A 24,000-nucleotide genomic window follows, 5' to 3' on the forward strand; every position below is an offset into this window, starting at 1 on the left:
GTGTGTGTGTCTGTGTGTGTGTGTGTCTGTGTGTGTGTGTGTCTCTGTGTCTGTGTGTCTGTGTGTGTGTGTGTCCCCGTCCGTCCCCTTTGGCCCGTCACTCCGCCTCAGGCCAATGAGAGGTGTGCGGGGGCGGGCGGCCCAAGGGACCAATGAGATTTCCCCTAGGGACACCGGACATCCAGGCAGGCAAACATACAGTGCTTTCAATTATATATAGTAAGATATAAATACACACACACACACACACACACACACACACACACACACACACACACACACACACACACACTGCAGCCCCCCTTGACACACACACACACACACACACACACTGCAGCCCCCCTTGACACACACACACACACGTTACCTTGGAGTCCCGGATTCTCTCGGCCGCGCTGGCGGACAAGTTGCCGTCGCTGTGAGTCCGGCTCATGTTGGCGCTGGAGTTCGAGGCCGAGTTGCCGCCGCTGGAGCCGCTGCTGCTTGCCGTACTGACCATGCTGGCACTGCTGCTGCTCACACTGGCGCCGCTCACCCCCGCTTGTACTGGCGCCGCTGTAACTGCTCCGTTTCCACGTCTCCCGCGTGGCGCGCTGCCGAGGACTGTGCTCCTTTATATAGCTCCTCACCTACCAACGGGGAGACGGCGAGAGACGCGCGTCACCGGATATTAATCAGGCCGAAATCTCTGGGACTCGCCCAAAGTAAAAATGTATTATTAGTAGTATTATTAGTATTAGTATTATTAGTAGAGAGAGTGAACAGAGAAGTTCAAAGATACTCCTATAGATGCACTCGAAACCAAACGTGTAAATATATTTCTAGGCCACAAGGATAAAAAACCTTATACCAGAAACTAAAATGGCGCAAAACAAAAAAGTTTTAATACATCAATGCTTGAATAACACTCAAATGGTTAAAAATATGGGTAAATGCTGAACCCCTAGGTGGAGCAATATAGCGAACAAATGGGGATAAATATGGGTAGAAAATCTCATATATCACTTGAGGTTAACCCCATCTATTCCTGCGTGTAGTAGGAACACGAGATGCCCATAAATAGAGAACACACATCACATATGTACTTTCAGTGGCCTTAAAAAGGCAATGGACCAGTGACAGCATAAACTCTAATTCACCACCTAGAAATTGGGTGTGGTAAATGCTGTATTAATAAGCATACATATGGTGTAGTGGGATCAATACCTCTAACAATCTAACAATTTTCCTCTGTTAGAAAAGACAAATAGTATCCCTTCCCTCGCATAGTGTTGGATACACTGACAGTAAACAGTGTGTCAGACTGGTAATCATAGGTGCCTGTATAACACCAGCATATTCAGATACCAACTTTCAAAGCAAATAGTGCTTGCTGCACGCTACTGGGTCAGCAGTGCAGCAAGGAAATCTCCCCGTCGGCGGGATATCGTACCGCCGCAGCAGTGGGGCGGGAGGGATAGGAAGGGGGAGGTAAGGGAAGTGGAAGGAGCGGGCTACGGAGAGCCCTTGTGTAAAGTTAGAGGCATACGACCCGTAATGGCTTCCAGTGTCTCCACGCAGTTGCTACTCTGACCCAGTAGCGTGCAGCAAGCACTATTTGCTTTTAAAGCAGCAATTCAAGCACTTTTTTTTTTGCACAAGATTGTGGGGGTCTCTGGGGCGGGTCCGCGTTAATTTCAGCTCCCGGGACCCCCTGCTTGCTATTGGTCCGCCTGATGCTGGAGCTTTAAACCCCAGCAGGAGCGGCTACCAGCACCCACTACGGGAGGCAAGTACCCCCGGAAACCAGGGGACCCCGCAGCTGAAATTAATGGGGTTCAGTGTCCGGAGACCCCCTGCTTCAATCCTGTCTCAAATAAAATAATAAATAAATAATAAAGTTACAGACAATATTTTAACCCCGTTAGCTGCCAGAGGGATCAGCAACCTGTGTAATGTCCCTCCCCCCCCCCCCCCCCAGCAGTGAAATGGTTACTCGGGCAGATCTCAGAAGGGGCGACAATGTGCCGCGCAGATTTGGACGTTACCTGCTTCAGCTTCTCGTCGGTGAGGCAGTTCAACTCGATGATGAACTCGCTGTCCGTGGGGGAGATCTGAGCCGTGGGGTCGATGATCTTTATGATGTCAAGTTGTTCCCGCAGGCCCATCTCCGTGCTGACCTTCCGGCTCAGGTACTCAATGTATTCCACCTGGGGAGAGATGGGAGTGATAAGCAGCACGGCGATCAGGTTCTTCCCCGCAGGAACCTCTAACACAGCCTCCTGTACAGCGGCGGGACGCGCAGGAACCTCTAACACAACCTCCTGTACAGCGGCGGGACGCGCAGGAACCTCTAACACAACCTCCTGTACAGCGGCGGGACGCGCAGGAACCTCTAACACGACCTCCTGTACAGCGGCGGGACGCGCAGGAACCTCTAACACAGCCTCCGGTACAGCGGCGGGACGCGTAGGAACCTCTAACACAACCTCCGGTACAACGGCGGGACGCGCAGGAACCTCTAACACAGCCTCCTGTACAGCGGCGGGACGCGTAGGAACCTCTAACACAACCTCCGGTACAACGGCGGGACGCGCAGGAACCTCTAACGCGATCTCCGGTAAAGCGGCGGGACGCGCAGGAACCACTAACACAGCCTCCGGTACAGCGGCGGGACGCGCAGGAACCTCTAACACGACCTCCTGTACAGCGGCGGGACGCGCAGGAACCTCTAACACGACCTCCTGTACAGCGGCGGGACGCGCAGGACCCTCTCACACGACCTCCTGTCCAGGGGCGGGCCGCGCAGAATGCCATGGGGCTTGCATTTTATTTTTACATGTTCCTTCTTGGTCTTGCCAAAGCTTTTATATTAAAAAAAAAAAAAAAAAAATTATCTGATACTTTGTTCAGGAGGCTATATAAAAATATATATTAAAAGTCCGGGAGGTTTAAATGGAACACTACCAGAGCCCAGTGTAAACGGTTACCATGGAAACAGCAGAAGAAATGAATAAAATAAGGATTTAACACACAAATGAGGAGCGAGCAGGACATTGTTAGGGGGGCAAGATACTAAACACGATACAAGTTAAACCAGGGGTGCGCAAACTTTTGTTGCTGCGCCCCCCCCCCCTGCCTGCTCTCCCACAGTGCTCGCCCCTCCCCCCTTTCACCTTAGTGCGGCGGCAAATTACGCAGCCGGGTCATGTGACGTCACATTGCCATGGCGACGCGTCCCGAAGCCGGCTGAATTTCGGTAAGTTGAGTTGCAGAGGCCTCGCGCGGTCCCCCGGCATTTGGGAAGAGCACGGGGCCTCTGTAACCCCCCTGTTTGTTTTGCTGCTTTAATTATCCCCTGCTATGGGATTTGTTTTTTTGCCTAATTTCTTTGCAACAACTAAAATCCATTTATTTATTTTGCAATATATAAAGCGCTTTAAAGATATGATCCAAGCAATTTTACATGTGTTTAAAAACAAATTGCAATAAATCAATTCTGTGGTATTAAATAACGTACTGCATTTTTTATTTTATTAACCTCTTAATGCCATTTTTTTTTACGAGTTTAATATACTGAGCATCCTCTGATTTCTATAGCAGGTTTTATCCCTCCTCCCCAGCAGTGCAAGATCTTTGCAACACTTTCCTGTTTGGGATTATTTGTTGTCAATATTCCCAGCAGTTTGAGCTGCAAACGGTAACAATAGATAACATTACATTAGTTATAGAATACATTGTAGCTGCTGAGTTACACTGCCTGAACGATTGGTTGATTGAAACTGAAAAGGCGGCCATTTAGTAAACGCTGGAAAGGATCTTTGCTGATCGATCACAGGAGAACTAATTGATCGGCACCTTAGGTAATTAGTTTTCAATAAGGATAATCAAAGGCTGTATAGATGAAAAACAAAAAATATATTATGTTTTTTCGTTTGTTTTAATAAACGGCGCTTGGATTGCCTCTTTATGTTAACATTTTACATAATAGCATACATTTAAAGTATCGTTGAAATCAACTGATAAATCCACAAGGGGTCCGCTAAAACAAAAGATAAAAATGCACAGGAACGGCAACCGCGAGGGCGGAAAAAGAGAAAATAAATCTAAAATACAGATAGAACGTCAATAACTGAACGTCCTGAACCTCGGGTGAGAAATGGAGCAAAAACAGAGATTTCAGATAAAAAAGATTCTTGCACTTTTTTTTTTGCTATAGAAGATTAGAAGCAACAAAGAACAGCGAAGGGACACGCGATGACACAGGAAACGCGGTGCGCGCTACGCACGAAATGAAAGAATACTATACTCAAAAGCATTGCAATATCCCAGTTAGAGTAGAAATGAAGCTCCGAGCGGCATTATCTTATTTTTTAATGTAGGATTGAAGCAGGGGGTCTCCGGAGCGGACCCCCACCCATTTCCGCGACGGGGACCCCCTGCTTCCCGAGATACTTGGCTCCGAAGGGGATGCTGGTCTCTATCGCTCTGCTTTTTTAAGCTCCCGCGTCACGTGGGCCAATAGCAAGTCACACCGGATAACGTCACGGCTTCCTATTGGCCGGCAGGGGGCAGGCGTTTTTCAAAGCGGCCATTACGTGAACCCCAGCTAGCGGCCCGGAGCAGCTACCGGCAACCAATACGGAAGCAAGTATTTCCAGAAACAGCGGGTCCCCGGAGTTGAAATTAATGTGGGTTCAGCTCCGGAGACCCCCAGCTTCAGTTCCATGATAAAAGAAATAAAATCTCCCGCTCGGGTTGACGCTTTAATTACCAATCTGCAAATTTAACTTGACTGTCAAAAAATCCGCCAACAGAATGAAAAATAAACTGATAAACTCCGGTCCAAACTGACAGCGATGAACGGTGTGGCCAGCTGGGCTCTGCGTGGGACGGGCTATGGGTGGGACGGGCTATGGGTGGGACGGGCTATGGGTGGGACGGGCTATGGGTGGGACGGGCTCTGCGTGGGACGGGCTATGGGTGGGACGGGCTCTGCGTGGGACGGTCCCTGCGTGGGACGGTCCCTGCGTGGGACGGTCCCTGCGTGGGACGGTCCCTGCGTGGGACGGTCCCTGCGTGGGACGGTCCCTGCGTGGGACGCTCCCTGCGTGGGACGGTCCCTGCGTGGGACGGTCCCTGCGTGGGACGCATCTAATCGGTCTAGTAAGATGACCAAACTCTTAAACATTGCAGGGGAGGGTTTACTCATTCACTTGTATGCACGGCTTATAATACAGGGGCGGCCAACTCCAGTCCTCAGGGGCCACCAACAGGTTTTCAGGATATCCCTGCTGCAGCACAGCCACCTGTGCTGAAGCAGGGATATCCTGAAAACCTGCTGTTAGCCCTTGAGGACTGGAGTTGGCCTCGGTTAGAATATAAAACGATCCTCCTACAGCAAACCGTGCGCCGGCCGGAACTACGTCGTGGGCGTGGCTGGCGACTGCGGCGGTGCGTATAGCGCTCACCTGTTCATCGTTTGTCATTGCGCTCCACGGGAGCTCGTCCAGGTTCCTGTGCTTGGTCTTTTTTTTAGACGGGAGGCACGGCGAGCTGGGGATGCTGGGTATGACATCAGAGAGCACGTCGCTGCCGCTCGCGATGTCACTGCCGGGCAACTGGAAGACGCACAAAGAGGGAAATCCGCGTTACATCAAAAAAAAAGGTGCGAAACATTAAATGGACGACGGCATACGCGGTATCGAAACCGGAAATGACCATCCGTCCAAGGCTAAGATTATAGTAGCGAGCGATGGGTGAACTGCGCATCCAGCGATTAGGGAGGTGTGGCGGACGCGGCCGCCGCGCGAAAAAACAAAATGATTCGTCTTTTGAAAAATAAGCCGCGCAGTCGCTCTGCATCGCGCGCCCTATGGCCGGCCTGTAACAGCTGCTGCACTTTGTTCTCGCCGCCACCGTGTCGCCTTCTATAAAAGCCGCCGACGGTTCGGATGCTGGTCACAGCTCAAACAGAGTAATGCACCAATAACGCCTAATCGCCCGCCATGTTTAAGTGCTACTCCACAAGACACCTCATGTCCATTCACTTGAAAGGGACCATCCTTACCAAGTCATGCTGGCAGGCGTCTCCGGCAGTAGCACTGCTTAGTAAACACGGCCCTATCTGGATGACTAACAATACAAGCAAGAAAGGAGCTGTGCTTAAGTTAAGTGTTAAGGTTAAGTGATGGCTGGTTATAACCTGGTTATGTCCCCTGTCAATCTCCAACTCCTACATAGCAATACGAGTCAGGCAGTCATGGCTGAGAAAGCTGCTGTCTTCTAAGGCCTGTAATATAGCGCGCGTGCGCTTCTGTGCGCGCACGTCAATTACAATTGGCTGTGTTCGCCAGACGTTTCTATACTAGGGACGCGTGCGGACGGCCGTGAGCGATGGCGCGGCAGACCAAGGAAATTACAATAAAATTTTACTTTCGCGCTGCTGCCTCGAGACGAACCAACCACAGCGCGGCCCAACGCTGTGATGTCAGCGTCACGCCCCCTAACTGCGCGCGACACCGCTTGCAGCCTACAAACTAAACGCGCACGTCACATGCACGCGCAACGCTGGTCGCGCGCCCAGCAGCACCAACGATAAAACAAGCCTAAACTGTAGCATATCATACAATAGCCGAGTAGGAAGCATGGCTGATTTAATGAGAACATCTAACAGCGCAGTCAGGCGTTGCTACCTTCCTTTAATAGCATCACTATACAAGGACAGGCGTGTGCATCAAGAGAAGGATGGACAGGTGTATGCTGAACACCTGTAACGTCTGAATACACCCAAACAATCCTGAAGCAAAGTCTTTAGTCCGAGGCTGTGACACCTTGTTACCATGCAAACTGCTGTTTCTTTTTACAAAATGTGCAAGAAATGGAAAGTAAATTCTAGTAGCAATTCAGTATCCACTTTTGAGGCAGTTTGAAAGTTGTTGCAGCCCTCCTAGTTCTGGGAAAGGGTACACTAGTTTATAGGTGCAGTAGTAATACCGTTTATAAGAGAGTGTTATAAGAGTCCTTCATGGACAAAATGATGTGTAAAGGGATTTTTAAGCCTCGCAGGTCTCTACCATATAAGCGCAGTACTCATGCAGAAGTTTCAAAAGTGCCGCGCGCTAAGATTTCGTGTGAAGATACCCTCATCTCCAAGCAATTTTATAGGAACAGTAATGGCCTCCAGTGGACCCCTGCCACTCCACCGCTTCTACTAGAAGGTAACTTTTCGGGTAGGGCATACGTTTTCGGGTAGGGGGTACGGTCACTGCGGTGAGGTCACTTGCACCGAAACAGCCGCGACCAAATATCCTGGTTGCTTATTCTTAACCATATCATTTTATTTTTTTTCACTCCACAAGAAATCCATATAAACAAACAGAATAAGAAAAGTGCATCATGCTCAATGGCCGCCGAGCATTTCATACGCGCAGAACAGTATACAGATGCAGCCAACATTAACGCACAGCAGCTCTCGCGGTTGCACCGTGTACGTCTCGCTGCACCGTGACAGTCGGAGAGAGAACGGTGGGTACATCTGGAAGCGGAGTTTCTATTCCTGGGCGAGAGTCCTACACTGGGACCTTTGCCTATAGGTTGAAGGACGTAACGTACCTGCCACTCAAACTCACTATCGGACCAGTCCCAGTATGTGCTGATGGACGAGGAGACATCACTGCAGACGCTGCCCTCTGGAAACAGGTCAAACGAGGTGAACTCCTGGTCGTCCAGCAGGGAATAGCAGTCATCTTGGTCTCCCACTGAGACGGAGGAGAAGAGTTCCTCGCTGCACTCAGAGCTTGCCACGCTAGTGCCACAAGACGTTAGATTCCTGGGGGGGGGGGGGGGGGAAACCCCCGTACGGGATACACATTACAATCCAATGTACACAACCTACACAATCCGGAGATCATTTTACCTGGCGACTCACAAAAGGGGACATGATCAGGACGTGACAAATGCTTTGAACTTGATGACAGGGTGATATTTCATTCAAATATTTGGAAACACCCACACAGTCTAGCATGACGCCCCTACATACAAATAAGAGAGGAAAACAGGACAGGCACTCCTCTACTCAAAATAAGTGAATGTATTGACTCAACGTTTCGGTCCCCACTGGGAGTCAAGAAAATGTCACTTTTTTTTTAGTATAGGAGTGCCTGTCCTGTTTCGTGTGTGTGTATATGTATATATAATATAGTAATATTTCCATTTGCTATATGCTTTACTGTGGAGGCTTTTTGTCACTTTTTTTACCCACCATAACTAAACTAAGTGTGGTGAAACCTATCCCTGCTTCATTTTGCAAAACCAGTATAACCAATCGCACACTGATGTGACTCATTAAGGTCGAAACGGCTGTCTGTGGGTTTGCTGGCTATGCATCTTAACCCAGGCTGTGCTCAAAGCTGTGAAATGCAGCAAGCATAAGCTTACAGGGGACCATGTTATATGGTTTTGAAGCAAAAGGTGGCAGTGTGCTCATTTGCATGTTATTTCCCAGAATCCCTTGCTGCAGTGGAAGCACTGTGTGCTGGGTGATAATGGTGAAAGGCGTTGTTGCAGACCTGTCTAACACATGCAAATGAGCATACAGTAATATTTCCATTTGAAAAAAAAAAATATATATACATATATACATACACACACACACACACACAGATAGGAGTCTCTCTCAGACACCCTGCAAATATGGTTCCAGATATAATCAAATGCTTTGAGCAGCAAGCAACCTGAGTGGCCCCAATATACATGGATCGAATATTAAATATCCTAACCTGGCGTATAAAATAGATGAATATACACATCATTGTAGCATTTGTTAACCCTTTGTTGCCGGCATAGCCCCAGGTCCATCAGGCAGTAGAGGTTACGGTCCCACAACCCTGAATCCCACATACTTAACCCTTTCACTGCCAGAGGGTAATGTGTGATGCTTTGCAATGCATTGCCGATCCCCCCATGTGGTAGGGTGGGCTGGGCGAGCGTCCCCATGTGGTAGGGTCGCTGGGCTGGCGTCCCCATGTGGTAGGGTGGGCTGGGCGAGCGTCCCCATGTGGTAGGGTCGCTGGGCTGGCGTCCCCATGTGGTAGGGTGGGCTGGGAGAGAGTCCCCATGTGGTAGGGTCGCTGGGCGGGCGTCCCCATGTGGTAGGGTCGCTGGGTGAAGGCCCCATGTGCTAGGGTGGGCAGGGAGAGAGTCCCCATGTGGTAGGGTCACTGGGCGGGCGTCCCCATGTGGTAGGGTCGCTGGGCAGGCGTCCCCATGTGGTAGGGTCGCTGGGCGGGCGTCCCCATGTGGTAGGGTCGCTGGGCGGGCGTCCCCATGTGGTAGGGTCGCTGGGCGGGCGTCCCCATGTGGTAGGGTCGCTGGGCGGGCGTCCCCATGTGGTAGGGTCGCTGGGCGGGCGTCCCCATGTGGTAGGGTCGCTGGGCGGGCGTCCCCATGTGGTAGGGTCGCTGGGCGGGCGTCCCCATGTGGTAGGGTCGCTGGGCGAGCGTCCCCGTGTGGCAGGGTGGGCTGGGCGGGCGTCCCCATGTGATAGGGTCGCTGGGTGAAGGCCCCATGTGGTAGGGTTGCTGGGTGAAGGCCCCACGTGGTAGGGTCGCTGGGTGAAGGCCCCATGTGCTAGGGTGGGCTGGGAGAGAGTCCCATGTGGTAGGGTCGCTGGGCGGGCGTCCCCATGTGGTAGGGTCGCTGGGCGGGCGTCCCCATGTGGTAGGGTGGGCTGGGCGGGCGTCCCCATGTGGTAGGGTCGCTGGGCGGGCGTCCCCATGTGGTAGGGTGGGCTGGGCGGGCGTCCCCATGTGGTAGGGTCGCTGGGCGGGCGTCCCCATGTGGTAGGGTCGCTGGGCGGGCGTCCCCATGTGGTAGGGTCGCTGGGTGAAGGCCCCATGTGCTAGGGTGGGCTGGGAGAGAGTCCCCATGTGGTAGGGTCGCTGGGTGAAGGCCCCATGTGCTAGGGTGGGCTGGGAGAGAGTCCCCATGTGGTAGGGTCGCTGGGAGAGAGTCCCCATGTGGTAGGGTCGCTGGGTGAAGGCCCCATGTGGTAGGGTCGCTGGGTGAAGGCCCCATGTGCTAGGGTGGGCTGGGAGAGAGTCCCCATGTGGTAGGGTCGCTGGGTGAAGGCCCCACGTGGTACGGTCACTGGGTGAAGGCCCCACGTCGTAGGGTGGGCTGGGTGAGAGTCCCCACGTGGTAGGGTGGGCTGGGTGAGAGTCCCCATGTGGTAGGGTCGCTGGGCGACCGTCCCCATGTGGTAGGGTGGGCTGGGCGAGCGTCCCCATGTGGTAGGGTGGGCTGGGCGAGCGTCCCCATGTGGTAGGGTGGGCTGTGTGAGAGTCCCCATGTGGTAGGGTAGGCTGGGTAAGAGTCCCCATATGGTAGGGAAGGCTGGCGGCCCCATGTGGTAGGGTGGGCTGGGCGGGCGGCCCCATGTGGTAGGGTGGGCTGGGCGGGCGGCCCCATGTGGTAGGGTGGGCTGGGCGGGCGGCCCCATGTGGTATGGTGGGCTGGGCGGGCGGGCGGCCCCATGTGGTAGGGTGGGCTGGGCGGGCGGGCGGCCCCATGTGGTAGGGTGGGCTGGGCGGGCGGGCGGCCCCATGTGGTAGGGTGGGCTGGGCGGGCGGGCGGCCCCATGTGGTAGGGTGGGCTGGGCGGGCGGGCGGCCCCATGTGGTAGGGTGGGCTGGGTGGGCGGGCGGCCCCATGTAGTAGGGTGGGCTGGGTGGGTGGGCGGCCCCATGTAGTAGGGTGGGCTGGGTGGGTGGGCGGCCCCATGTGGTAGGGTGGGCTGGGCGGGCGGGCGGCCCCATGTGGTAGGGTGGGCTGGGCGGGCGGCCCCATGTGGTAGGGTGGGCTGGGCGGGCGGCCCCATGTGGTAGGGTGGGCGAGCGGCCCCATGTGGTAGGGTGGGCTGGGCGGGCGGCCCCATGTGGTAGGGTGGGCTGGGCGGCCCCATGTGGTGGGCTGGGCGAGCGTCCCCATGTGGTAGCGTGAGAGTCCCCATGTGGTAGGGTGGGCTGGGTGAGAGTCCCCATATGGTAGGGTGGGCTGGGTGAGAGTCCCCATATGGTAGGGTGGGCTGGGTGAGAGTCCCCATATGGTAGGGTCGCTGGGTGAGCGTCCCCATGTGGTAGGGTGGGCTGGGTGAGAGTCCCCATATGGTAGGGTGGGCTGGGTGAGAGTCCCCATATGGTAGGGTGGGCTGGGTGAGAGTCCCCATATGGTAGGGTCGCTGGGTGAGCGTCCCCATGTGGTAGGGTGGGCTGGGTGAGAGTCCCCATGTGGTAGGGTGGGCTGGGTGAGAGTCCCCATGTGCTAGGGTGGGCTGGGTGAGTCCCCATGTGCTAGGGTGGGCTGGGTGAGAGTCCCCATATGGTAGGGTCGCTGGGCGAGCGTCCCCATGTGGTAGGGTGGGCTGGGTGAGTCCCCATGTGCTAGGGTGGGCTGGGTGAGTCCCCATGTGCTAGGGTGGGCTGGGTGAGTCCCCATGTGCTAGGGTGGGCTGGGTTTGTCCCCATGTGCTAGGGTGGGCTGGGTGAGTCCCCGTGTGCTAGGGTGGGCTGGTGGAAGGTCCCCATGTGGTAGGGTGGGCAGGGTGAGTCCCCATGTGCTAGGGTGGGCTGGTGGAAGGTCCCCACTGCTTGTCACCCACCTGTTGGAGTGGAAGCGGCGCAGAGGGTCTGTCCTGTGGCACGACGAGAGCTGACAACCGAAGTCACTGACATCCAGGCAGCCCTCGTCACTCACACTGCCCCGCTGGGACAGCAACGGGAAGGGCTCGTCCGGAGCCAGGAACTTCTCATAGAGGCCTTCAGACATGCTGCCCGAGGGCCGGCTGCACAAGTCTAGATATAAATAGATATATATTCATGTGTGTATATATGTCTATGTATCTGTATGTGTGTATATATGTCTATGTATCTGTATGTGTGTATATATGTCTATGTATCTGTATGTGTGTATGTGTGTATATATGTCTATGTATCTGTATGTGTGTATGTGTGTATATATGTCTATGTATCTGTATGTGTGTGTGTGTGTATATATGTCTATGTATCTGTATGTGTGTATGTGTGTATATATGTCTATGTATCTGTATATGTGTGTATGTGTGTATATATGTCTATGTATCTGTATGTGTGTATGTGTGTATATATGTCTATGTATCTGTATGTGTGTGTATGTATATATGTCTATGTATCTGTATGTGTGTATGTGTGTATATATGTCTATGTATCTGTATATGTGTGTATGTGTGTATATATGTCTATGTATCTGTATGTGTGTATGTGTGTATATATGTCTATGTATCTGTATGTGTGTGTGTGTATATATGTCTATGTATCTGTATGTGTGTATGTGTGTATATATGTCTATGTATCTGTATATGTGTGTATGTGTGTATATATGTCTATGTATCTGTATGTGTGTATGTGTGTATATATGTCTATGTATCTGTATGTGTGTATGTGTGTATATATGTCTATGTATCTGTATGTGTGTATGTGTGTATATATGTCTATGTATCTGTATGTGTGTGTGTGTGTATATATGTCTATGTATCTGTATGTGTGTGTGTGTGTATATATGTCTGTGTGTGTGTGTGTGTGTGTGTGTGTGTGTGTGTGTGTGTGTGTGTGTGTGTGTGTGTGTGTGTGTGTGTGTGTGTGTGTGTGTGTGTGTGTGTGTGTGTGTGTGTGTGTGTGTGTGTGTGTGTGTGTGTGTGTGTGTTAGCAATAGCTTGATGGAGAATACAATGCGATCAGCAACCTGGAGAAATCCCTTCTGTAACCAGTCTGATCATATAACGCCCCATTTATAACGCGCTATAGATAAACGGCACCTTGAATGAGACCGGGTCACCGCACGGAGGGTCGGATCACAGCCCCCCACACCGCGGGTGTATCCGGGCAGGGCCAGCACATCCCTCTCTCCCCCCGGGCTCCGCTTCCTCTCTGGCAACTCACTGGGGTGGCTGCTAAAAACAAACCGCCCTGCGCCCTCTGCAGCATGGGAGGGCCAGAGAGAGCATGGGAGCCCTGCTGTATCCCACTGCCACACTGCCACTTCTTCCTATACACTGCCCCATGCACTGCCCACTTCTTCCCATACACTGCCCCATACACTGCCACTTCTTCCTATACACTGCCCCATGCACTGCCACTTCTTCCCATACACTGCCCCATGCACTGCCACTTCTTCCTATACACTGCCACTTCTTCCTATACACTGCCACTTCTTCCTATACACTGCCCCATGCACTGCCCACTTCTTCCCATACACTGCCCCATACACTACCACTTCTTCCTATACACTGCCACTTCTTCCTATACACTGCCCCATGCACTGCCCACTTCTTCCCATACACTGCCCCATACACTGCCACTTCTTCCTATACACTGCCACTTCTTCCTATACACTGCCACTTCTTCCTATACACTGCCACTTCTTCCCATACACTGCCCCATGCACTGCCACTTCTTCCCACACACTGCCACTTCTTCCCATACACTGCCACTTCTTCCCATACACTGCCACTTCTTCCCATGCACTGCCACTTCTTCCCATGCACTGCCACTTCTTCTTATACACTGCCACTTCTTCCTATACACTGCCCCATACACTGCAACTTCTTCCTATACACTGCCCCATGCACTTCCACTTCTTCCTATACACTGCCCCATGCATTGCCACTTCTTCCTATACACTGCCCCATGCACTGCCACTTCTTCCTATACACTGCCCCATGCACTGCCCACTTCTTCCTATGCACTGCCCCATGCACTGCCACTTCTTCTTATACACTGCCACTTCTTCCCATACACTGCCCCATGCACTGCCACTTCTTCCTATACACTGCCACTTCTTCCTATACACTGCCCCATACACTGCCACTTCTTCCTATACACTGCCCCATGCACTGCCACTTCTTCCTATACACTGCCCCATGCACTGCCACTTCTTCCTATACACTGCCCCATGCACTGCCACTTCTTCCTATACACTGCCCATGCACTGCCACTTCTTCCCATACACTGCCCCATGCACTGCCCACTTCTTCCTATACACTGCCCCATGCACTGCCCACTTCTTCCCATTCACTGCCCCATGCACTGCCACTTCTCCCCATACACTGCCCCATGCACTGCCACTTCTTCCTATACACTGCCCCATGCACTGCCCACTTCTTCCCATACACTGCCCCATGCACTGCCACTTCTTCCTATACACTGCCCCATGCACTGCCCACTTCTTCCTATACACTGCCCCATGCACTGCCCACTTCTTCCTATACACTGCCCCATGCACTGCCACTTCTTCCTATACACTGCCCCATGCACTGCCCACTTCTTCCTATACACTGCCCCATGCACTGCCACTTCTTCCTATACACTGCCCCATGCACTGCCACTTCTTCCCATTCACTGCCCCATGCACTGCCACTTCTTCCCATACACTGCCCCATGCACTGCCACTTCTTCCTATACACTGCCCCATGCCCTGCCCCCTTCTTCCCATACACTGCCCCATGCCCTGCCCCCTTCTTCCCATACACTGCCCCATGCACTGCCACTTCTTCCCATACACTGCCCCATGCACTGCCACTTCTTCCCATACACTGCCACTTCTTCCCATACACTGCCACTTCTTCCATTCACTGCCCACTTCTTCCCATGCACTGCCCACTTCTTCCCATGCACTGCCCACTTCTTCCCATGCACTGCCCACTTCTTCCCATGCACTGCCCACTTCTTCCCTTGCACTGCCCACTTCTTCCCATTCACTGCCCACTTCTTCCCATACACTGCCCACTTCTTCCCATGCACTGCCCACTTCTTCCATTCACTGCCCACTTCTTCCCATACACTGCCCACTTCTTCCCATACACTGCCCACTTCTTCCCATACACTGCCCACTTCTTCCCATACACTGCCCACTTCTTCCCATACACTGCCCAATACACTGCCTACTTCTTCCCATACACTGGTCCATACACTTCAATTGGAACAAGTCACAGGGTTAAAACAGCTCTGCTTTTAATATTTCCCTAGTATATAGACTTCAGTACAGTTCCACCTAGAAGGTGCTTGGAAGCTCCTGTATCCCACACTGTCGGGAGAACTAAAGTGCACTGCATCTACTTTCCTGTGCCTAATTTTAACGGGTCTGTGTTTGTAGGTGCGTCACTTCTTATTAATATGAATGATGAGTACTATTGACAATGAACAATGTGAGATTTATTCAGGCAGACGTCGGAAAGGGCCGCTAGGGGGAGCTCATCACCATACTCCCCCAATGGGGAAATCACAACGTTCTATTTTGGAACGTCTCATTGTCCTCTTACTTCCGCCAAGGTTCCATCCGAGCGTCACATGACCAAGGCTCACACGGTCACGTGTGTGGGGGGGGCAGGACATTGGCTGGCACTGGTCACCTCTCATGCATGTTGGGGACCTCATGAGCAGTTGAGAGGGGGAAGATGACATCTGCAAAGTCCGTCCATCCCTATCCCTCCTCCTCCTCTTTAGATAATGATAGGACCAGCTTCTTGGGAGCCCGAGTCCCCCCAGAGGTGGAGGCCATGGCAAAATATGTGAAGGAGCTGGACAAAGATCTTTTTGGAAAGGTGCTTCAGGGTAAGTGAGGAGACCCCAGTCTGCAGGTGTCCCAGACAAGGGAGGTGTGTGGGAATAAAGTCTGACTTTATTAATGGGGATACCTATCTGGGGTTATTCATTAGGGGAATGTCTCTCTAATTAGCAAATCAAAATATAACTTGTGAGCACTTTAACATGTCTCAGACCCTGCTTTTCACCATTATCTCCTAACATACAAAGCTTCCACTGCAGCTAGGGATTCTGGGAAATGACATGCAGATGAGCACACAGTCACCTTTTGCTTCAAATCCCTTTTTAACATGGACCCGCCCTATAAGCTAATGCGTGCCGTATTACACAGCTTTTCAGCACAGCCTGGGTTAAAGAAGTGCAGATCCAGTAAATCCATTAACCCAGCTCTCTCATTGGGAAGCCGTACGGCTCATTCACAGCCTTACAAGTTCCAGACATGAGTAAGATTCTCAAGGATTGCTCATCCTGTTAGGTGTTTCCTGTAACCTTCCCCCTCTTTCTCTCTCCCCCGCTTTCTTTCTCTCTCCCCCGCTTTCTTTCTCTCTCCCCCGCTTTCTTTCGCTCTCCCCCGCTTTCTATTGCTCTCTCTCACTCTCCCCCGCTTTCTTTCGCTCTCCCCCGCTTTCTTTCTCTCTCCCCCGCTTTCTTTCGCTCTCCCCCGCTTTCTATTGCTCTCTCTCACTCTCCCCCGCTTTCTTTCGCTCTCCCCCGCTTTCTTTTGCTCTCCTCCGCTTTCTTTCTCTCTCCCCCGCTTTCTTTCGCTCTCCCCCGCTTTCTTTCGCTCTCCCCCGCTTTCTTTCGCTCTCCCCCGCTTTCTTTCGCTCTCCCCCGCTTTCTATTGCTCTCTCTCACTCTCCCCCGCTTTCTTTCGCTCTCCCCCGCTTTCTTTCGCTCTCCCCCGTTTTCTTTCGCTCTCCCCCGCTTTCTTTCGCTCTCTCGCTCTCCCCCGCTTTCTTTTGCTCTCTCCCCCCCTCTTTCTTTCGCTCTCTCTCTCCCCCCCTCTTTCTTTCGCTCTCTCTCTCCCCCCTCTTTCTTTCGCTCTCTCTCTCCCCCCTCTTTCTTTCGCTCTCTCTCTCTCCCCCCTCTTTCTTTCGCTCTCGCTCTCTCTCCCCCCTCTTTCTTTCGCTCTCGCTCTCTCTCCCCCCAATCTTTCTTTCGCTCTCGCTCTCTCTCCCCCCAATCTTTCTTTCGCTCTCGCTCTCTCTCCCCCCAATCTTTCTTTCGCTCTCGCTCTCTCTCCCCCCAATCTTTCTTTCGCTCTCGCTCTCTCTCCCCCCAATCTTTCTTTCGCTATCGCTCTCTCTCCCCCTAATCTTTCTTTCGCTCTCTCTCCCCACCTCTTTCTTTCGCTCTCTCTCTCCCCCCCCTTTCTTTCACTCTCTCTCTCTCCCCCCCTCTTTCTTTCGCTCTCTCTCTCCCCCCCTCTTTCTTTCGCTCTCTCTCTCCCCCCCTCTTTCGCTCTCTCTCTCTCACCCCCCTCTTTCTTTCGCTCTCTCTCCCCCCCTCTTTCTTTCGCTCTCTCTCTCCCCCCCCCCCTCTTTCTTTCGCTCTCTCTCTCCCCCCCCCCTCTTTCTTTCGCTCTCTCTCTCCCCCCCCCCCCTCTTTCTTTCGCTCTCTCTCCCCCCCCCCCTCTTTCTTTCGCTCTCTCTCCCCCCCCCTCTTTCTTTCGCTCTCTCTCCCCCCCCCCCTCTTTCTTTCGCTCTCTCTCCCCCCCCCCCTCTTTCTTTCGCTCTCTCTCCCCCCCCCTCTTTCTTTCGCTCTCTCCCCCCCCCCCTCTTTCTTTCGCTCTCTCTCCCACCCCCCCTCTTTCTTTCGCTCGCTCTCTCTCCTCTTTCTCCCTCCCCCGTTAGCAAAATCCCGATTTTGGAGTCTTATTAACGTGACACCAGGACTGGCATAATGACACCTTATTCTAAACTACAGTAGCACATCGTTGTGCTACAATAACGTGATCTTAAAGCCTATGCAATTAGGATGTCATCCATGGATTGTTTTTGCGTATAATTACCTTTAGGATACCATGTTAACTCAGAACATACGGCCCGCTCCTGCTTTAGATAGTGTCCGGTTATGAGTCCTGACTTAACAGAGCTTTGCAGATCCAGGCATTAAAGTGATTGCAAAAATGAATTTTAAGTTTGCAATCGTTTTTCTTCTGTATGTTTTTTTAACAGCGGTGGTGGGGGCCGTAGGGGGAGAAGACAGCAGGGAACCTCTGAAAATTATAGCCGAAACAAATACCTCAATTTCAGAAGAGCAGCTAAGTTTCATCACTTCTGGGGCGTACACCCTCCTGCGCATGGCACTTAGACTTCCCGTGTCCACGCTGAAGCAGGAGGTGAGTGGCGTAGTCGGGTTCGTACCCTTTGACACCGTTACATGGAGACATTTCATTCTAACGTCCTCTCTTGTTTCAGGTTTTTAAGGAAGACTTGAAAGAGCTCAGGTAAGTTGAGACCCAGAAAGTTACGCTCCTGGCTTTATCCGTCTCGCTCCTGGACATAAATGGCATTTTATTGCTGTCTCACAAATGACTTTGGAATTGATTCTTGTTGTTTTTTTGTTTTATAGGATACCAGAGGATTTTATAGGGGAATTTGCCAACATAGTATATGGCAGCAGGTCAGTGTTTTTAAAGGTGTGGCTCTGCTTAGCGTTTTATTTTTTCTTCTAATTGGGACGCAGATGGTCTCCGAAGCTGAATCGCGTTCATTTCAACTGCTCCCCAAAATACATACCTCTGAAGGTGCCCCCCCCCCCCCCCCCGGGAGAATGCCAAGCTGTGTACACCATATTTAAGAAAAAATAGAGAAGCGCAGGATAGGATAAACAATATGGAGGTATAAATATCCCACAGGTGCGAATAGGACGCCGTAACGTCACCCGTCGCAGTTTCCTTCTGTTCCCTGTGCCCGGGGAGATACCTACAGAAGTATCTTGGGGAGCAGGGGGTCCCCGCAGCTGAAATTAACGCGGTCAGCTCCTGAAGCCTCCTGCTTAATACCCTCTGATTTTATCACATGTTGCTTGTAATGCAGCTTTACGATTTCACAGGCTCGTTATCATATTTAAAGCTTGTGATATATTCTTCTCGCCAAGTTGTTTTAATGCTTTAGCTCTAGGGAAAGATCTGCCTGTACTTTGGAGTATCATAAAGATCTTCTCATGGTAAAGTCCGAAATGTAACTTACAGACATACCCTCTTGCTCCGGGGCTGGGCAACTCCAGTCCTCAACGGCCCCCAACAGGTCAGGTTTTCAGGATATCCCTGCTTCAGCACACGTGGCCACCGATTGAGCCAACCTGTGCTGAAGCAGGGGTATCCTGAAAATCTGACCTGTTGGTGGCCCTTGAGAACTGGAGTTACCCACCCCTGCTCTTGCTGCATTTGGATGTTAACAGGGCTATGAGAAACCGCTGTACCCTAAAGTGTTAATGGGCTGACTGCATGAGGTTCAAACCGCAAACACCCCCCCCGCCCCCCTTTTTTAATTTTTTTTTATTTTTTAACATGCATAAACAAATTGTAACACACGTGATCATGAATTAGAATTGCACTTCTGCTATGTATTTCCTTTTCTTCAGCAATCGGCATTGTTTTTTTTATTTATTTTTTATTATTATTATTCTCTACCGTCCACATTTCTTGCAGGCGTCCAGTTCTTGAGAACGCCGCTATGAAGCAGGGCGTTCGCCTACCGACTGTGGAAGCTCTCAGGTGGAGAGTGGATGTGGCGATTTCTACCAGGTAATGGGCAAACCCTCGCGCTTCTTGTACGGCCTCGCGTGGGATGGATACGGCGTAACGTATCTTATCCTTGTCAAATATAACGCGTAGGTAGGGTAAGAGGACGCTCGCAATAAGTCCAAAGATTTCACCCCAGGGCTTTACCAGCGACGGTAGAACAAACCAAATACAGGCACCCTCAGAAAACTTAGAATTAAGTGCAAAAACATTTAATATAGGACCAAAACATGCATCCACTTTCAATTCTCTTTTCCCTTTCCCCTATGTTTCCTGTGAGTGCTTGTATCCTGTATGTGTTCCTAAAGTCACCCGATTGCTCTTTCTTTGACGTACTGTAAGAGATCTTTTCTTGCCCTTTTTAAACACCCATGTAGGATATTGCTTGGTCTGCAGCTTTAATGCTGTTTTTATCTGAAGCTCTGATCAGGAGGTGTACACATTTGAAATATTAAGTGTCCGGCAGGGTAAAATGAATCTCTCACCAGAGCACAGTGCAATCTTAAGTCGGCGTCCATAGTAGAACGCGCTAGCTTCCGCGCTCCTTCGTGACCCGGCGTCGCTCTGGAAATACAAACTTTTGCTGCTGCGCCCCTCTGTCTTGTCTGCCCCAGTGCTCGCGCCACACACACACACACACCCCTCCTCCCCACCCCCTACCTTGGAGCTGCGTCAAATTACGCTGTGGGGTCATGTGACGTGACCCGCGGCATCATTTGACGTGTGTGATGGTATATGGGGACGGATTGAGGGGAGTTATTGGTCATTTTGAAGGACCTTTTGTGGAAGGTGAAAGTGGGCCAGCTTGCGACCTGAGTATTAACCCGTGTCCAATATGCAGGTCACGTGCTCAGAGGGGTCCAAATGGTTTGTTTCCTTTGGTCCTTTAAAGCTGTTCTTAAAAACTGAATACTCCTGTGAAATTTGTCAAACTCCAAACAAGTATAATGTAGCAGAGGGCGTCTTTCTTATATTGGGACGGGGGAATGTTTAGCTCTATTTAGATTTTTAACCTTGTTCTTGCAATTTCTTCCAGCTCCCTGGCTAGGGCCTTACAACCGTCTATTCTAATGCAGCTGAAACTTTCTGATGGAACGTCGCATCGCTTGGAAGTAAGTCTGTGTCTATATCACCGCACCAGTGCTTGCCACTCTGTCACTCTGTCCACTCTGTCACTCTGTCACTCTGTCACTCTGCCACTCTGCCACTCTGTCACTGTTCTGTGTAAGGAAAGGTAATTCCACACACACCATCATTTAAAAAAGGCTACCACACTGATCCTACAAATCTTTGACTGAACTTACCTGTCAGTGGTTTCCTTAATAGATTCAATGTGCCTCAAAAGTGAAAATGTTGCATATAAGCATCTTATGAAAAACGAATTGTTACGAAGGCCGTATCACAAAGAGATTAGATAAACACTGTGAAAACCCACCAAAGCGCAGTTAGACATCCAGGAACAATGTGGGGGGGGGGGGAGGAAGGAATATATAAGCTGTTTGCACCTCAATTTCCCATATATCTTCCATTAGTTCACTTTGACCTTAAGTGAACAACCCTTATAACGCAAACCCCACAACCATGATGCACTGAATTCCAGGAATTATGGGAAATAGCCCCCAGATCCATCCCTCCTGTGTCCAGAAACAGTAGACTTTACTACTGAAAGCAATTTCTATATTGGTTGGTAAATATTAGTATGTCGGCGGCCCAAAAATAAATACTCCATTTTACTGTATAGCAGGGGTGCGCAAACTGGGGGGCTCGAGATTTTTGGGGGGCAGCGCTTAGAGCCCCTAAGGTCTAACCAAAGCATTTAAATTTAATGCTGGGGGAGCGTGCGCAAGGCCTGTGCAGGTCCCTTACCTGGACTCCGGTGGCTTCTGGCGACACGTCACCATGGCGTCGAAATGCAGCCGTGGGGATCTCATGATGTCGCGTTGGCATGATGGCGCGACGTCTCGTGACGCTGTGACATCAGAAACCGCTGGCAAACAAGTAGGGGGGGGGGGGGAGAGCAGATTATAAGGTTTGTGCACCCCTGCTATGTAGGACGTTGTGACACAGTGCGTATCGAAGCACGATGTTTGACCAATACTTGTGATCTTGTTTACAGGTTCCAGTGATCAAGTTTCAGGAATTGAGGTATAACGTCGCTCTTATACTGAAGGAAATGAACGATCTGGAGAGGAGGAGTGTTCTTAAAATCCAGGACTGACTCATCGTGCACTAACACAGCCAAGAACCTGTCCTGTCAATGTTCTGAAGATCTGTTTTGTGTGATATATCGTCTATTATCCGATTGTAATGTACATATATTTTTTTTGCGCTTAAAGATGTGGAGGAGAAGTTTTGTTTGGAAAAGTCATAAAACTTTATAGGGAAAATAACCCTTTGTTTGATTATTTTTCTTTTCCATCATTTTGAAACGCGTGACATTTTGAAAATGTGACTATTTCAGGGGAGGGCAACTCCAGCCCTCTAATGGCCGCCAACAGGTCAGGTTTTAAGGATATCGCTGCTTCAGCACAGGTGACTGAGCCACTGATTGAGCCACCTGTGCTGAAGCAGGGATATCCTTAAAACCTGACCTGTTGGTGGTCCCTGAGGACTGAAGTTGCCGACCCCTGCTCTGTTTTCTCAGTGGAATTAACATAGCTCAATAAGTTAACTTTTATCGCAGGTGGAAAACATTTGTTTGTCCAATTCGGGTCTGGATTTCTATATTTCTTTTGAGTGTTTCTGAGTATTGAGTACAGAAATCTTTTAAAGCACTAAAAAGGGGATAAGCAGGGCGGGTGAATTGAACCTTTCCCAAGAGTTGTAAACTCTTTCATAAGTGTTAGATGGTTATATAATTGTCCCAAGTACATATAATGTTCCAGACTGAGGCTTTGTGATCAGCTGTTTGTGTAGCAAGGCGTCTGCAGCACTGTAATCAGTAAGAATATCACTTAATGTATTGGAGCTGGCCAGCGTGTTACATAGTCCTGGTTCTTGGCTATGTAACAGGCAGCGGGCGCGTCCTGCTTCTCTGGCAGCCACGTATGTAGCAGGGAGTCACTGTTATTTAATAGGCTGCTAGTTAAACCAATGTCGGGAAGGTCTGCAGTGTATAGGAAAGGGCACCATTTGTCCTAACTCTAATTTTAATATCTCTCTTCTTTCTTTCTTTTTTTCTCGCTTTCCTTTTTTTTATCTTCTCCTCTCTTTCTTTCTCTTCTCCTCTCTTTCTCCCCTTCTCTCTCTTCTTTCTTTCTCTCCTCCTCTCTTTCTCTCCACTCCTCTCCCCCATTTCATTTCTTTACAGGATTGAAATAGGGGGTGTGGGGGGAAACCGCACTATTTTTAGCCCAGGAGACCCCTAGGTTTCTGCGATTTCTTACTGGTGAAGTGACATTACTTCCTGTTTTTTTTTAAATGGGGTTTAAATGGCAATCGATTTGGGAAGCCGCACACCAATGATGTTGCGGCTTCCTATTGACCTAAGGATCAGCAGCCATTTTGTTTCCCCTGAAGGGATTGCACTATTTGTGCCTTTTTTAAAGTGGAACTTGTATTATTTTTCTTGTGGTTCTATGACTTCCTGCAGTCGATCCCATGCGAATAACAAAGAGGGAGATTGTACAGGCTGTCGAAATCGGCAGCTGGAACTATTGGGAGAGAAGCCAGTACAGCTTGGGGCGGGAGGGGGCCTACATTCTCCATACGGGATATTCCATGAAGAGCAAGAACATTGCACCATCTAATGATAAAACAACTAGTTTCGGGGAGGCCAACTCCAGTCCTCAAGGGCCACCAACAGGTCAGGTTTTAAGGATATCCCTGCTTCAGCACAGGTGGCTCATTTGAAGACTGCTTCAGCATAGGTGGCTGTCTTTGAGCCACTGATTGAGCCACCTGTGCTGAAGCAGGGATATCCTGAAAACCTGACCTGTTGGTGGCCCTTGAAGACTGGAGTTGGCCACTCCTGAACTAGCTGATCCTCTGTGACCGATACTTTCCATATTTCGCATCCGTGTCTATAGCTGTTTTAATCTTGCACCCCATAAACAAAGTTCTGGCTGACTGGGCTGTGGGGTGCATGTGTCTGGCACCTCGAGGGTTGTATGGTCACCCTTGATGTCCTGATAACGCCCACATATGTAAAGAGTATCTGTGTGGGACAGGCCAATATATTTTCAAGCACATACACCTTAGGGCTTGACCCCGCTGCCTACTACAACGGACGCTGCACGCACGAGAGCCCTCCCCTCAATGGCGCCAGGCCCGCTGCGAGGGGGGGGCCGCAGCGCTGAGGCGCGAGCTGCTCTCAATAGAATTGAGGGGATTCTTGAGGGCGTCGAGCGATACGGCACGCCCCCCGGCGGTTCAGCCAATGAGGGCGAACCTGCCGGGTGACGTCACGGCCGCGCCCCCGTCACTCCCCCGCCACGACCCCCCCCCCTCCCCCCCCCCCCGGTCTCTCTTCCTGCAGCTCCCTGCAGACCAGGTAATCGGCTGCACGCGCCTCCAATCTCGCGGGCGCGCGTTGCAGCTGAGTTACCGGGGCCTTAGCCTAAGAAGTTATATGTATATATTTTCTCTGCAGTCTCCAAATATCTCCCGATTTTATAAGTCAAGAGGCTCTCAAAATAGC

The 24,000-nt window shown here is 51.1% G+C and overlaps 2 protein-coding genes across 2 annotated transcripts in view; one reads left to right on the forward strand and one right to left on the reverse strand.

Annotated features, from left to right (window-relative positions):
• FAM199X (family with sequence similarity 199, X-linked) overlaps nt 1–13,241 on the reverse strand; it is a 22,203-nt gene extending 8,962 nt beyond the window's left edge. The window contains 7 exon segments of the mRNA XM_075573337.1: nt 368–538; nt 540–629; nt 2,028–2,189; nt 5,451–5,600; nt 7,594–7,810; nt 11,638–11,830; nt 12,829–13,241. Coding sequence (XP_075429452.1) covers nt 368–538; nt 540–629; nt 2,028–2,189; nt 5,451–5,600; nt 7,594–7,810; nt 11,638–11,804 — 957 coding nt within the window. The 5' untranslated portion in view covers nt 11,805–11,830; nt 12,829–13,241.
• A 2,097-nt stretch (nt 13,242–15,338) lies between these two features.
• On the forward strand, nt 15,339–21,751 carry COMMD5 (COMM domain containing 5). The gene is made up of 7 exons (XM_075573339.1): nt 15,339–15,622; nt 17,791–17,954; nt 18,034–18,062; nt 18,188–18,238; nt 19,269–19,364; nt 20,398–20,473; nt 21,478–21,751. The coding sequence occupies exons 1-7, from the start codon at nt 15,466–15,468 to the stop codon at nt 21,577–21,579; spliced, it is 675 nt and encodes a 224-aa protein (XP_075429454.1). The 5' UTR covers nt 15,339–15,465; the 3' UTR covers nt 21,580–21,751.
• The last annotated feature ends 2,249 nt before the right edge of the window (nt 21,752–24,000 follow it).

Source organism: Ascaphus truei, chromosome 16 (genome assembly GCF_040206685.1).
Source record: "Ascaphus truei isolate aAscTru1 chromosome 16, aAscTru1.hap1, whole genome shotgun sequence".
In the NCBI taxonomy this organism is placed as follows: domain Eukaryota; kingdom Metazoa; phylum Chordata; class Amphibia; order Anura; family Ascaphidae; genus Ascaphus; species Ascaphus truei.

Bases quoted from the DNA above. Each gene is read 5' to 3' on its own strand.
- COMMD5 (XM_075573339.1), top strand. From the start codon at position 15,466: ATGACATCTGCAAAGTCCGTCCATCCCTATCCCTCCTCCTCCTCTTTA. The intron at 18,239-19,268 runs GTCAGTGTTTTT...CATTTCTTGCAG, and splicing joins AACATAGTATATGGCAGCAG to GCGTCCAGTTCTTGAGAACG. The intron at 20,474-21,477 runs GTAAGTCTGTGT...TCTTGTTTACAG, and splicing joins GAACGTCGCATCGCTTGGAA to GTTCCAGTGATCAAGTTTCA.